General features: G+C 41.4%; 2 protein-coding genes across 4 annotated transcripts in view; both read right to left on the bottom strand.

The window, feature by feature from the left end:
• Positions 1-5830: 5830 nt before the first annotated feature.
• On the bottom strand, positions 5831-9493 carry tmem275a (transmembrane protein 275a). Its single transcript, XM_085255652.1, has 2 exons — positions 8867-9493; positions 5831-8101 (listed from the first exon to the last, which is right to left on the bottom strand). Exon 2 carries the CDS (start codon positions 8061-8063, stop codon positions 7443-7445), a length of 621 nt encoding a protein of 206 aa, XP_085111778.1. The 5' UTR covers positions 8064-8101; positions 8867-9493; the 3' UTR covers positions 5831-7442.
• Positions 9494-10783: 1290 nt separating this feature from the next.
• Positions 10784-14878, bottom strand: part of kncn (kinocilin) — a 63599-nt gene continuing 59504 nt past the window's right edge. For 2 of the 3 annotated variants that reach the window (XM_085253701.1, XM_085253702.1), the window contains 4 exons: positions 13994-14062; positions 13826-13897; positions 12333-12426; positions 10784-11111 (listed from right to left, as the gene is read on the bottom strand). In XM_085253701.1, coding sequence (XP_085109827.1) covers positions 11042-11111; positions 12333-12426; positions 13826-13897; positions 13994-14062 — 305 coding nt within the window. In that variant the 3' untranslated portion in view covers positions 10784-11041. Of the gene's footprint in view, positions 11112-12332; positions 12427-13825; positions 13898-13993; positions 14063-14409; positions 14857-14878 lie in introns of those variants that run through there. The other variant, XM_085253700.1, reaches the window with a different exon arrangement.

Consider the following 14878-nt stretch of genomic DNA (forward strand, 5'->3'; position numbering starts at 1 on the left):
ATTCGTACTAATATATCAGTGTTTCAGAGTGTCAGGAGGGTTTTGCATAATTATGGGAAATATGTGACGAGATCAGCATAATCGCTGTCAACAGACTCATGTTTTAATAGTTTAAAAATACCTGTTTATGCTATTTTCATTAAGTCCCTGGAGAAATGAACCAAGACTGCATAACTTCACACATCTCAGTGGCTACGTAACTGGCTTTGAAAACAACTGTGATCTTGTGAAGCTGACATGTGAATTCTGTTGAAGTAACTATGGTTGACATTAGTTTACCGTTCCCACTTACAGTCAATATTCATAGTCTGTTCGCAGTGTTATACTATCAGTATCACGCTCTTGGTAATCAGTTGCTTTGTCAACAGTCAGTTCCAATAAAACAGAACAGCATTTTTTGGAAGGACAGAGTGGTCGCGTGAGCAAAGGAAGCCACGTAAATCATATTTACTTTTACAAACTTGCCAAGTAAAGATCCAAATGAGGCCAAGTACCTGGTAAAAGACTGTAATTAAATTAAAACTGAGAACACACTGATGCCTCAAATATTTGCTTTAAAGTGGCCGGCCACCAGCTGCTTGGTTGGAACAAGTAGATGCACAAACCTTAGTCTGGGTTGTGAGGGTATCTCAACAAGATCTTGTGATAGATCCAGAGGAACAACCGAATGGAGGGAGGGCAGTAGGGACAATACTGAGGCTGTCCCCTGTAGGCCTCATACCAGATAAAGATCTGATTATTCCCTCCTTTTGGCTGGCTTTGCAGAGTGGACAGACAGTGGACTCTGTATTTTTTTTTCTCTGTTGAGCAGTGTGGACTCTCCTCCAGCCAGTGCCCAGCAATTTAAGGGAAGCTGTTGTTTTGGAGAGCCACTGTGGGAAAGTCATTAAAGTGTAAAGCATCTCTCTTTTATTTCTTTCTAAAGGAGTCCTGGAAGAGGCTTCCACTAAGGCGGTGGATGTTAATGAGTGCTGACACAGATCGGCCACCCCCACAGTGCCGTGTGTGCCGATAGCCGCTGCCATGGCAAACGGATTCTCTGCAAGAAAAACCAGCCTGCCGGACGCTCACTGAAAATGGCTTCAACTCCTCCACAGGTGGCCAGTGTCTACATATACCAGCAAGCTACTAAATCAGGCCTTTTGTTCCTTCAGGAAAGTGTCTTTGACTCGCTGAGGTGGTGGTTGTTGGTCAGTACTGTGCCATGTGCTCCAAAGATCAGCTTGTCAGTATTTATTTACAGATGATCAAGAGAATATCTGATACCCAAAACATGACTCTAATTTATAATTTAAACAAGGATGATTCCCCCCCCCCCTCCCCCAAACAAAAAGTGTCCTCTCACTAATCATGTCATCATTATTTCATGCAATATATAATTAAGTGGCACAGTAGACATTGCACAGGTAATCAGAAAAATACCTCTCATCCTTTCTCCGGTGAAATGACCCTCATTAACAAAGCATTACAAAGCCACAAAACAGACCTAACAACATGCTGCGATCAATGTACAAGTAGCAGTTTGCACTGACTCTAAGGCCAGAAGATTGCCTGTACTGCAGAAAGCCATGAGGGCAGTTCCCTTTTATGCAACCTTAACTGCTGCGTATAAAACAATAAGATGTGGCAAACACTGAAAAAATAAGCTGACATCAGTCTAATGTTGATTTCTGGAGTTTGACAGTGACACTCAAATGTAGAGCAGAGAAACCGGTCTGAAGCAGTCTGCTGGGGAGAGTGGTGTTTTTCATCGTCTGCATTTCTTTTAAAAAGAGGGGCCTCTGCTGGAAGCAAGCGGTACCACATGTTGTTTACCAGCCATTTTTTTTTGCACCCCAGGACATCCCAATACAGTATTCACTTGGCCCATTCTGTTCTGTAACCAGAGCATGTTAGCTGTCTCATTAAACATAATCCTTAAATACAGACTGAATTCTCACGTGACACCGGGGGTGCAGTGCTCGCAGAGCTCTAGACAGCACGTGAATATCACCACAGTGTGTTATTTTGACTTGCATGACCCATGAGTTGAATATTTGCAGAGTAATCAGCCTTAAATATCAGCATGCACACACAGCACTGTTCTATTTTCAGTTTGTCTATTGATCTGCTTGGTTAAACAGTCGATCGCAGGCTAAAGGATAACATTCACAGAACAGTTCAAAGACCCATACCGGAGGTAAAGAGACACTGTCCAAGCTGTGTGCATACCTTGGACAGTGAGTGTGTGAATGGGTGGATGATTGTGTATAGTGTAAAGCGCTTTGGGGTCCTTAGGACCAAGTAAAGCGCTATACAAATACAGACCATTTACCATTTTACCATAGCAGCCAAGCATTACTGAAGCAAGTGAAAGCAGCATTGATTGGCTTTGTTAATGGCTGGATATAGGAGAGAATGATTGATTTGACTGCTTCTGCACTGATGCTTTTCACGCGCGTTCTGCTCGTCACTAGAGTTGCTGTGCTTTGTTTTGTTCTTCTTCCCAGTACTGCGCCGTGCTCCTACTACTGTGTACGTTTCCTTTTTGCCAGGGCCCACGTAGATTTGTGAAAAGCCAGGTTATGTAACAGCCCCGGCCACTTGAATATGCTGCCATTTACTGAGGGGTGAATGGAGGAGTTAAGAACAGCAATGGAGCCATTGTCAGGGTCATTGGTATGCAGAACACTGCGGCATTACTATTAGGACCCTCGTCAGTTTTGATGAAAATCTGCTGTATCTTTGCCCCCTGATCTGTGAGGCGCTTTCTTCTCCGTGTCGCCCTCGGACTATTCCTGTTGGAGACCAACTGAAACAGCCAGGCAGTCACGAGGCCCGCCCATACAACGCACTTGGAGAACCAAAACAACCTTATCCTATCAGCACCGAGAATAAAGTCAACTTTGATATGTTTTCACGTTAAATCACATGCTGAAAGGTACTCAGTGCACAATCTTCAGTAAACACTTGACTTGCAAGGTTGCACAAGGCCTGAAGTATTTTCTCAAGTGGACTAACTGAACCTTTGAAGGTGGCCAGCAGCAAAAGTCATCATTTTCTCCTGCATTAAACCTGATTGCTTTATATTCTGAAAGAGCAGTCTGTGATATCATTATTGACATGGAGAATAATAAGAATTCAACATGCATTTTCATCCTTATGAAAATAACCACCCTCCTGGTTCATTTTAGTCTAAACACAAGGGTTCACCCAGCTCCTCCATCTTCCCTCTCCTCCCTCCCTGTCTGTCTTTTGGAAGCGGAGCGAACTGGGTTAGGGTTATATAACCGATGTCTGTTCTCATAGATCCTCAGCAGCTCGTCTTCCCCTAATCTTTTCAGCTTGATTACACCCTCCTTTCCCTCTCCTCTGCCGACTCATTCAACTGAGAGCCTTCCCATGCACAAGCACATCCACGCGGGAGCGCACGAGCAGTGCATCAGGATCCGCCACGCTCCGGTTTGGAGCGGATGGGACGCTTGTGTTTTGCAGGTGTGAGCACGAGTGTGTGCAAAAGCTGTTTTGTCGCTGTGCCACATCTTGTCATGATGAGGAAGAAGACGAAGGCTTCGTCTGAGGTCAGCTGTGTATGCTCAGCAGTCCTGCCTCGTTTTAGCATCACTAACAATCAGTATTGGTCTGGTTGATGTTTGTGAGGGGAAACAGTTACATTTTTACTGTGCACGCTTAATATTTGACATACCAACACACAGCGGAGCTGAAAGAAAGCAGCTGGCAATGGATGTGTTCTCACAGTTTATCACAGTGGAAACAAAGCAATGTTTCACAATGTGTCAACATTTACTACCACTTGTTTACTGTGTGCCTCTGCTTCTATGAATGTTCTTTCACTTCAGCTTTCTGACAGACTTTAGACATACTGCTTTATTCTGATAAAGCAAAAGTCAGCAGTCACAAGGTACACATGCAGGATGGAAAAAAAGAAGAAGAAAGAAATCCAGGTCACAGGCTGAAGGCGGTGTGTCTGCTAAGGGTGTTTATCATTACCCCTAATCTGGTACGAAGCACTGATGCAAAATCTGTCCAAGAATTATATCTTGATTTCAGCAATAAGGAAGACTTCCTTCTTGTACTGTGGAGCTGTAAAACCACTATCTGGCTGGTGATGAAAACCCCAAACGAAAATGATCCACTTTTTATAGCCTCCCCATATTACAGTGGACATTGACTATGTTGAGGAAATCACGGCTTTAATCACTATAAAAATGACTTTAAAAGCAGTCTGTGTGGACACAGGTGACTTCAAGGGTCAAAGGGCGATATCCATTTGTTTTTTTCATGGCATGTAAGCTGAACTAGTGCAGTTAACGTGACCGTCCCATTCCTGAACTTTGCCCCCACAGGCCATAAAAATGTGAATATTTCTACTCAGCCTGCAGCTTTGCCACAAACCCATTCACCTTCAAAAGGTGGTAAATCTTCCAGCCTTCAGGTGGATAAAGGTTTAACGTGTTATACAAGTCTCTTCACTCCAGGCCAAGAGGCAGAAGATGCTGGGAACATGTTTGACAGAGGTCCGAGGGAAATGTTTGGGACAACATAAACCTGGAGTGGTTTTCATGTTTTTGCAATATACCAACTGTTCTGCCGCAGGTTTAATCACAGAATCCCATTATACGCAGTCGATGCATGACTGACACGACGTCTTGGCCGAAGTCCTCGTCTGGTTCATCCAGTAACTGTGACCAGCCTCAACCAAGCATCTGCTGCTTCAAACTCTTTCCAGCACTTTACTTCACTGTCACTGTAAACGTATGTGTCGGTGCATCATTCGAAATGCATTTATTAGAAAACCAAAGTATAATGAGATTTTTTTTATTTTTGCTACATACTAATGCCTCAAAATCTCTTTAGGGTTTCATTAGTGGTGCTGACAACCCAAGACTCACTGTATCAGGAATTTAGCAGAGGTATTGAGTCGCTTTTGGAGTCTGAGGAAAACATCCTGGGTCTATTTTGTCATCTGTGAGCTTCCACGGAAAGTAGAGCACCCCAGATTTGTGCCTTGATCATCCTGTATGTACAAAACGGGAGTGGGGGCAAGCGATGGTCTGCTACCCTGATTAGAGGTGATTATCAGGTGAGATTGCCAAAAACAGTTTCTTGTCACATTTTCATACTCTTTCTAGGAATATGATGGAGACTGCAGACATTTGTGACAGCTTCCTCTACTGATCTTTGAATGCCAGTAATTTTTATGTGGATTCAAATTCACTTAAATATAACCCACTATAAGACTGGTTAGTGTGATTTCCACAGGAGAGGCTTGTTATGAGCGACTGACATCTCTTGGCTTGTTGTAAAATGACAGCCGCTTTTCCGTAACCTCACTGAAACGCACACATGTGGTTGTAGCGACCTCCAGTGGTAGCAGCTTTGAGCGCATACGCAAACACTTAGCAGAAGAGCCAGATGGACCTCATATGGAGTTCTTCACTCAAGGCCATCTTGATCTAATGTGTTTGGGTAGATGCAACATTTCTGGTTCTTCACAGCAGATTTTCAGCCAGGCTGCCTGACTGAAACACTCAGTTATTCAATCAATTAGTCAACTGACAGAATTTAACCACAAAAAAAGGTAAATAACGCAAAAGCTTGCAGATTTGACCCCCTGTTCTTTACCAGCGTAATTTGGGTGTCTTCAGGCTTTGCACTGCTGCTGGGAAAAATAAAACAAGCAAGGAAACTGGGGTGGACACTCACCTCTATTTTCAAATGTGCCATAAACTTTAAAAAAAAAAACCCAATTGTTATAATTACTATATTAACAGTAATGCAGGTCATTTTTAGTGGAAGAAGACTACACAAGAAATATAAACTTGAAAAGTATTTTTTACAGAAAGAGCCTTTTTATTTATGCCTTTTAAAGAAATCACATTGGGTTAGGGTCCTTTAAATTAGAGTCTTGACAAAAATATTCTATCCTTTACATGTTTTTTTTGTTTCACATTTTCTATAGGTGCTACACAATTTAAAACACACAGACAACATTAATCATTCACATCAGGGTGTTTGCATTCCCGTAACCCATTTTCTGAGCATGCAAAATTAAGCTTGACACTCTAATTTAGCATCAGAGGCGAACTCTGAAGGAACACCAACTGGCTTTTTTTTAAAAATGTCAAACAGTGTCTGTTTGTCTGTATGTATGCAACTGCTACCTCATACAGACTTCTGAGCACATCCTGCATGCATTTATAACACAAAAAAACACAAAATCACTGAGTCTTTCTTATCAATGCTGAATAGAAATCTGGAGCCAAACAAAGGCTTTCCGCAGAAAACTGCTGTTGTGCACTTTTTTATAGCCCTCATTAGTTTGATCCTGATATCTCAGTCTAAGGCAACTTTTCCTTTCAAAGGAAATCAGGGGTTGAATGTCTACTAGGCAGATTTAAACTGACATGAAGCCATCACAGTGACGGGGAACAGATGCATTTTATATAATTGGAATATCTAAACTTCTTGGCTTTCCAGTGCTGTCAATGTTAGGTCCATAGGAGGAAAACATCTCCTGTGAAATTCCTTTGTTCACATTTAGAAAAGATGCTCTTATAGCACTCTAAAAAAGTAATGAAATGCACGCTGAGTAAGAGGAGAAAGAAATCCTTGCTCCGACTGCATTAGGAACTACCGAGTAAAGCTCTGATCAACATGACCTTAAACTGATGGGGTTGCCTTCGATTAAAAGTTTAACATGTTATAAACCGCCAGATGAAAAGAGAGAAACATAATATTCACAGCATTGATGATGGTATTCGTTACATCAAACTACAGAAATAATGACTTCGAACGACACTGTATATAGTTACACCTGTATACATTGCAATTGGCTATTGTGTGGTGCAATCCCTTTGCATTTCAAGGGAATATTGCTTTGGCACATGTATGACCTATAATAGCTTACACCCCCAAAACAAGCTGAGCACTGAGCATGGCACACAAAATGCCAAATGTCATTAAATGCGTTTCCGTCCAGTTTAGCTACTGACCTTTCACGTGTAAAGTTTTCAGAAGAAATAAATAATCAGATGTTTAGTCTTTTTTGTTAGTTAGCCCTCTAAAGTCACTGCTGAGAGTTGAGGTTTCCATTAATCAGAACAAGAGTGAAAAAGAGTGTTTAAGGTTTCAGACTCTTTGACTTCTTCATGAAATCAGTTCATAATGCCCCACGTTAAAAACAAAGACCTGTAAGAAAACGACACGAGAGAGGTAGGAATTTGAATTCCGAAACCTTTGATCCACAAATACTTGCATGCTATTTACCAGTTGGCACGGCAAGAAAGTAAATAAATGAATAAATAAAAGTGTAACTTTTGACACCTTTTCACAACTAGAAATATGGCAGTACGTAAACTAGAGAATACAATCACACCCAGCAGCCCCTCTGCCCAGAAGGATATTTACACTACTAGCATAGACTAAGAGTTTCTGCCCTGCTAGATGACCACTTCTTCACGTGGTAGGTTGAGCTTCACCTCCCCTCCTGCTGCTGCGGAGGTTGAGTAGACTGCGGTGGCAGAAACACAAGACGGGCCGTTTGTCTCCATGGTGAAGAGCTTGCAAGGTCCCGGCAGGGCTGCATCAGCATCAGGAGCCTCTTTTTCTGAGCTGGATGCCTGGGATGATGCAGGGGAGGATGTGGGGCTCAGCTGCACAGCTGTAGTGTCCTGCAGCGTGTGCTCGCTGGTCTCTATTTCAAACGCTGCCCCGCCAGCCTGCCCGCCGTGTCCCATCAAGCCAGCCCCTCTGCCCCCAAGCTTGGACCTTCGTGAGCTGTGTGGAGGCGGGAGTCGACTGCACACGCAACACGCTCCGAAAAAGGAAAAGGCCACCAGCAGCAGGATAGGTCCGATGATGATTGGGGGGTTGGCAGAAGGCATCAGTGTGCTGAAGGCGAATGCTCCCACCAGGGTGATGTTGAGTCCAGCCAGCATGATGCATAGGCCACAAGCACAGCAGAGTGCCGGAGAGGGCAGGCCATGAGGGCGAGACTTCCTTTTCTTCTGGGGCTCCTTTTTAGGCACAGGGGTGCCGGTGTTTCTATCAGCGATGACCATGGTTTCCCCTCCAGGCTCTCTGGCTTTCTATCTTCTATCTTTTTGTAGATACACAAAATAAAGGAAAATAAGCTTTTTTAAGTCATTACAATGGCACTGGTGTGCACATGTAGAAAAGCTCTGTCAATCAGTGAGCTTTGATCTGTCACCTCATTGCGCTGCTACACCTACAGAATACAGACATGAGAACAGATTGTAAAAAGTTGAGTGAGCAGCACTCAGGTAGTGGTCATCTATTGGTGACACCTGCATAACATGTGAAGACAGCTGGCCACTGAAATCTTCCTAAATCAATTACACTGTTTAAAAAAACAAAAAAGGATCTAAACAGCACCTGTACAACAGCCGCATGGACGGGCAATTCACTCTAGATGGCCTAAAATAAGCTCCGTTAAAAAAAAGGGAAGCATGAGCCCATTAAGAAAAATCCTCAGTGGTACTTAATAACATGTCTTTAAGATGGCATCTCTATTTATTTTCTCTTAAACTGTGTACAGTCACCGTGCAGCTGCTTCATTCATGCCACCCAAGCCACTAGAGGAAAGGCTGTGAGTGTTTAGTTGCAATCAAATGAGCCCTTTCATTCCAGCATGCACCCATTCAAGAGCAGACAGGAGACCTAAGCAGAGGGGATGTGTGAAAAATACATTTTTGTAAATATGTGTCTGTAAATGTGTGATATATCGCAGTTGGCACGTTTATAAAACGGGTTTTGCTTGAGAGGCGTTTAAATGCGCCTTTACTTCCACTGATGTTGCATTTCTGCAAAAATTAAACCATGAAAGAAGGGGCGAGACACTCACCCTTTAGGTTGATGCACTGAAGGTCTTTCCATTGTTTGATCAGCAGATTTTCACCGCGGTTACCGGTCTTCTAATTAAGGGGCGAAATAACTGAGACGCTGAAAGGGCGAATCAGCACCAAACGAACGATTTTCATCCTGTTCTCGTGGCTTCACAGTCCTGAGGGCACAAGTCATGAAAGCCCTTCAATCACTGGCTCAAGCAAACACGCACAGACACACATACACGCGCACACACGATTCAAGGCGACCGACAAGATAAAATCCGAGAGTGGAAAAAAAGAAGAAGAAGAAACAGGCAGAAGATCACTTAGGTGAAATGGCATTTCTTAGGAGCAGACACACCGCGCGCTGCTGCTCCAGATGTGGACCGAGCAGCACGTAACACCTGACAGGTCAGCCCGAACCGGAAATGGTGTTCCAGACATCTCTGTCTGTGTGAAGCTGTCATATTTTCATTCATTCATATCTGAACTGAGCATATTCCCTCCGTCGCCGGACCGCTGGATGCGAAGCTCGTTCCCGAGCCACCCCTGTGTGCGCGAGCGAGTGTGCAAGTGGAGGAGGGAGTGATGAAGGTGAAAGCTGTTGCTCTCTGCCTTCAGCCCACACCGCAATGTTGCTGATTCTTGAAAAAGGCAAAGGATTTTAATTTATTCCACAGCTCTCTCGAAGATAAAAATGTTTTATCTAAAATTATTATTTATTTATGCTGTGTATTATTTTATAATATAATTCAATATGAATATTTTTCTGTTAAAATATTTATTTATTTAATATTATAATTTAATAGAATAGAATTTAATATTATAATTTAATAGAAAAATAGAAAAAATATTATATTCATTCATTTTGTATTATTTTATGTAGCTATTTATTATTTTACTATAATTCAATAAGAATATTTTTCTATTAAAATATTTATTTATTTGTTTATCTATTATTTTATATTATAATTTAATAGGCAAAAATATTGTATTTCTTTACGTGACTATTTGTTATTGTATATTATTTATATGAATATTTTCTATTAAAATATTTACTTGTTTATTCATTTTGATCTTTTTTTGATCATGTAGCTCATGATGATGATAATGATCCAGTGTCTACATTGTTGGCTATCAGCTAAATTAACTGGTAATAAATCGAGGATAGCTATTATTAGACCAACTTTTGGCTTGCTGTGGTAAAAGATGAGTCATCAAAACTCAAAAGGGTCACGACCTTTGCAGTAAGTCAGCTAGTTTGCAGCTACTGAATCTATACATGACCGCAAAAGTGTGTTAGTAACAAAACAGTCCTTTAAATGTTTTAAAAGGGTTTAAACCTTCTTGTTGCCACCCAGGTTATTTACTTATCTTGTAAAATATGGACTATATTTGTATATGCAGTTCATTACGTGCTCCTCCACTGTCTAACTCCCAGACACAGGGGGATTGTGGTGTTGTGATTTGAGGTTTGACAATCAAGCTGCACCGCAGACTCCTCGGGGCTCCTGTTGTGCACAGCTCATGAACACAGCTCGGCATTATTCAGCCTCACAGCACGTTACACTTTTTTTGTTGCGCTTTCTGCCGGTGCTGTCCTGAATATCAATGTATTACGTTTCACTGCGGAGGGGGTGGGTGGGTCGCAGGTCACTGTGTGCACGCCATGGATGTTGCCACGTGTGTGTATGTGCATTCATTTATTTGTGTGTGTGCTACTCATGGAAATCACATTAGGAGGGGAATTGAATAATATCCAAAACCCATCATCGCTTAATGACTGTCATAATTTTATAATTGGTGGCATAGAGCATTTTACCATGATTAGAGGAGCTGCACAGGAGTTGGACTATTGGGCCTAATTTGCTTCACTCAGTGTCAGGATGTAAAATAGAAAAAAAACTCCACTAATGATCACAATCTCTGGATGTTTATTAGATGACATGCTGTTTTATATATATATATATAATGAGGTGATCTCAGCTAACATGATGAGCTGATATCACATATGAACAGGAAAACGAGATTTATAAAGATCTACACAGCAGAGAGATTTACACAGCAGTACTTTTTTGTACTAAGTGTGAAGGAAGATCAATACAGAAAAATTAAACTTCTTCTGCAGAAGTTGCAACCTTCTGCATCCGGCTTCCTTCACATGGAGCGGCCAGTCTTGCTACGTGATGACCTCATGGCAGATCTTGATCTGAAGGCTTAAGTTTCCGTCTCGATAAGACATCCGGCATGTCCGCAGAAGTCCTGCAAAAGACAGACGGATCAGTCATGAGGGAGGCTTGCGTTGTGTTCGCTGAACTAAAACCTTTTCCTTGATATAACTGAGATTTTAGATGATCTGCACTACGTAATTCCTCATCTGTTAAATAACTGAGCCAAACAGTGCATCAGTGTGTTATCTGGTTTGTTTTTCTTGTTTAAATGAGACTATAGTGCTGAAGTGTGACTTCAGTTGTCTGTCTTTCAAGATGCTACACATTGAAAAGTACTCTCTTTCACAAATGTCAGTGAAGACCTGAAAAACTGCTTCGTTTTGAAGGTCAGTGCAGACTCTGCTGTCTGTTTGTTGTCACACAGGACAGCGCATGAAATGCATGATGACATGATTGAAATATATGTGGTAGCGCCATTGCCATAGTAACAAAATTAAAAGTGAGTGACTTTGAAAAGGAGGTGATACTTGGTAATGTTCACTTTCAAAAGCCCCCCATTCTCCTCTAAATTGCTTGTAGTCAGCCAACAAAAAGCCCCACGTCATTATGTAAGGCGTTTTGTTGATTCTTTTCTTGACAGTTTGGCTATGGTTTAAAAAAAATGTCTTTAACTCTCAGAAATAATAAAGGTAACCCTTACCTGTCTGGATAAACCTAGTTAGAAAGTCATTCAAATGGAAAAGTAGAGACTGAAGTGCTGAAAGGAAGTCAACATTCTCTAAGTAGCGCATGTCATCAGTGAGACTGTCACATAGTAACATTTCAGTGTTTTTTCTCGATCTTACTTTAACACCTTAGTGTTTATATTATAATTTTTAAAAATAGCAAACAGTTAATTAATATAAGGCATAAAGAGCAACAAGAACTACCAATCGGGCGACACAGCAGATCTGTACATATCAAGATTCTGAGTAAAGCCCACGATAGTACTGCATGTGAGATATACTGCACTACTATGGAGCTGCTGGCTTGTGTATTATCACAGCTCTCAAAGGTTTTTGTAGTTTTTCCAAGATCCATTCATGCCCAGATTAGATTCTTATAAGTCTATCAACATGCTGACTAGTTTCTGCAAAATGTGATTCATACTGCAAAGCTTAGGAAATTAAAAGTACTCTTATATCCAGGAAACATAGCATTACAGTCACAGGAACTATATTACAGATAAGGTATATTGAAATGCCTTTCTGCTGTACTGTGGTACCATTCACATCCCTATTTTGATCATGTATAATTATCAAAGGAGACAGACCCCTCATCCGGGTTGGCTTCAGCTATTGTTCCAGCCTCCACAAAGGTTCCCATACGACTCTTAGACCGTTCCAGATTAATCTGACTGTGAGTCCCTGGCAAGACAACAAGAGAGCATGGAAGCATTAAGTGTAACAGTACATGTTTAACTAGCATGTGAAACAATGAGCACTAGATCATACTGAGAAGGGTTATACAGAGGGGAAAACACTTATTTGGATTGTATAGTCACATATATGTATATAACATGGGCCTTAACAATTAAGGCAGATAGTTTTAAATGAACGCTTAACTTAAACTAAAAAGATAATAACAGATACAGGTGTGGTTAAAAGTTTACATACAATCATTCATTCCTCATGGGCATGAATATCATGGTAGTTTGGGCTTTTAATGATTTCTTTGAATTGTTCTTTTTCCAGATTGGAATGATTGTACAGCGTACATGTACTTTTCCGTCGAGCTTGAAGTTGATGATTTTGGACCCGGGGCTTCTTTCTTGGTCACCACTCTCTCAGTCCATGTTCTCGTAACATTCACTTCACTGAACAGTAACACTGGTGTTCCAGCAGTTTCCAGTTCCAATGTTGACACATCCGAATAACTTGCATTTATGAAAATTGCTTGAACTGATTATGTTGGAATCTGTGGTTGTCTAGAAATCACTCCAAGAGACCTTTTCAACTTGTGTAAATCTACAATTCTCCTTCTTAGATCTTCACGGAGTCCTTTGGACTTTGGAGTGAGTGCTATCAAACAAATAAATTTTAAGCTGGCAAAGATGATCGTGATCGCGATGACTACTGAGAAGTAAACGGACCTTGGCCTTGTCAAGTTAAAAGACAGTGCGCATGTAAACCTATGATCATAAGTGTAGGTATAAGCAGCTCATCTAAGTGCAAGAATATAGCTTCAGAGAGGGAATTTTAGGACGGGAATGCAGGCACTCCTGAATCTTTCTGTGATTTTGACCTTCACATATGATTTCAATAAGTTTTAATATGCAACATTTAACTCAAACTGATAAAACGAAACAAAAACACATAATTTGCAAATGTTTCACTCAGTCTGGTAATAGTTTCCATGTTTGAAGTCAGCATGTCAAAAACATGAACCTACTTTCACTGGAGCACAAACATGCACAGATGCACAGTTGGCTGCACAGCGCAAAAACTGTATGCAGACAAACGTTTCCCCTGGCTCATATTTGTTAACAATTAAGTGAAAAAAAAAGCAGTTAGGAAAGAAGGAAATTATATTATTTTTTTTAAGCGCACTCAGTGAGACATTAGACAGATGGCTGAAGCGCTCTCTCTGATAACAGCCTGAGCACAACATCTGCCTCGCTGCTGTCAACTGCAGTGTTTCTACAGGTGTCTGAGTTTTTATCAAACAAATAAGGCGCATAGACTCAATGCAGATCAGTATCAAGTGCCTTTGAGTGTTATACGATAGCATTATTAACTCACTGGCTCGCTCCTTCATTTCACCCACCTTCTCGTCTCAGTGTCTCAACTGGCTGATCAGGAGCAGGATTGGCAGGCGCGGGGTGCACTCTGAAGTTCGCTGAGGATTTTAGCCAAAATGCCTTTTATTGTTATCGTGAACACACTTACAAATAATAGCATCGAAAAATATACAGGTATATATCAAACTGCTTACCAAAGGATGGAAGGATGTGGTTGACGTTCAGCCAAGCTTTTATGAAGGGGTAGATTGCTATTAGCAGGCCTGGAAAGCATAACAGTCCAATAAATTTATTAATTAAGGCCTGGCTTTACTCTAGTTCCCTTATGGTTGAAAAGCAGCAGATTTACTGCAGTGTTAGTGCAGATAACTGTCACCACGAGAGAGGAAAGCATTTGGTGCTGCAGATGCAATGAGAAGCCTCATTAAAAATGGGCATAAATTGTAATAGTGTATTAAAAAATACAAATTCAATCACCTGCATGGACTAATTCACACCAATCAGTGTAATTTATTTTGTTCAGTTGTTTGAAATGCAATCTCACTGCCTCCTGCTCCCGTGAGCCTTAACGGCTCATAAAAATAACAGTTTTTAATAGAAGTTTCCATACTTGGAGACTTTGCGGAGAAACAATAAGGCTGTTTGATGAAATATCTATTCCCAAACTGAAATCCACTCGACAAAGCCTTCAGATTATTCTCAGTGCAGCAGCTACAGTGTGCGATGTTTCGTTCAGTTCGACTCAAAGTACAAAGTAATATCTGAACCGCTGGGCTCATGTGCCTCTCTGTGGCACTGTGCTCCAATTCAAACGTTATTGATTTCCCTCTATAAGCCAAAAGATCTGGCATTACACCCCCGGCAAGTCCTGAGGGTGGCTGTGATGCATGTTTGTGCTTAAAATGTCATGAAACTGCGGAAGGAGTAAAAACAATCTGCTGAGAACACTCTGTTCATACTCATTAGTCAGCCTATGTGTTGGAGGCAGCATCGCAGCACACAAGCCCCAAAACACATAATTAGATGCTACTCAGCTGCACAAATGCTGCCAAAGCGAATGTTTCTGTCAAGCGGCTGTG

This window comes from Mchenga conophoros, linkage group LG18 (assembly GCF_057382185.1).
Source record: "Mchenga conophoros isolate Kocher_MC1m ecotype Shallow Benthic linkage group LG18, M_conophoros_male_GT1.1, whole genome shotgun sequence".
In the NCBI taxonomy this organism is placed as follows: Eukaryota; Metazoa; Chordata; class Actinopteri; order Cichliformes; family Cichlidae; genus Mchenga; species Mchenga conophoros.

What these genes read in the sequence shown, in the direction of transcription:
- tmem275a (XM_085255652.1), bottom strand. Translation starts at nt 8,063, where the DNA reads ATGGTCATCGCTGATAGAAACACCGGCACCCCTGTGCCTAAAAAGGAG.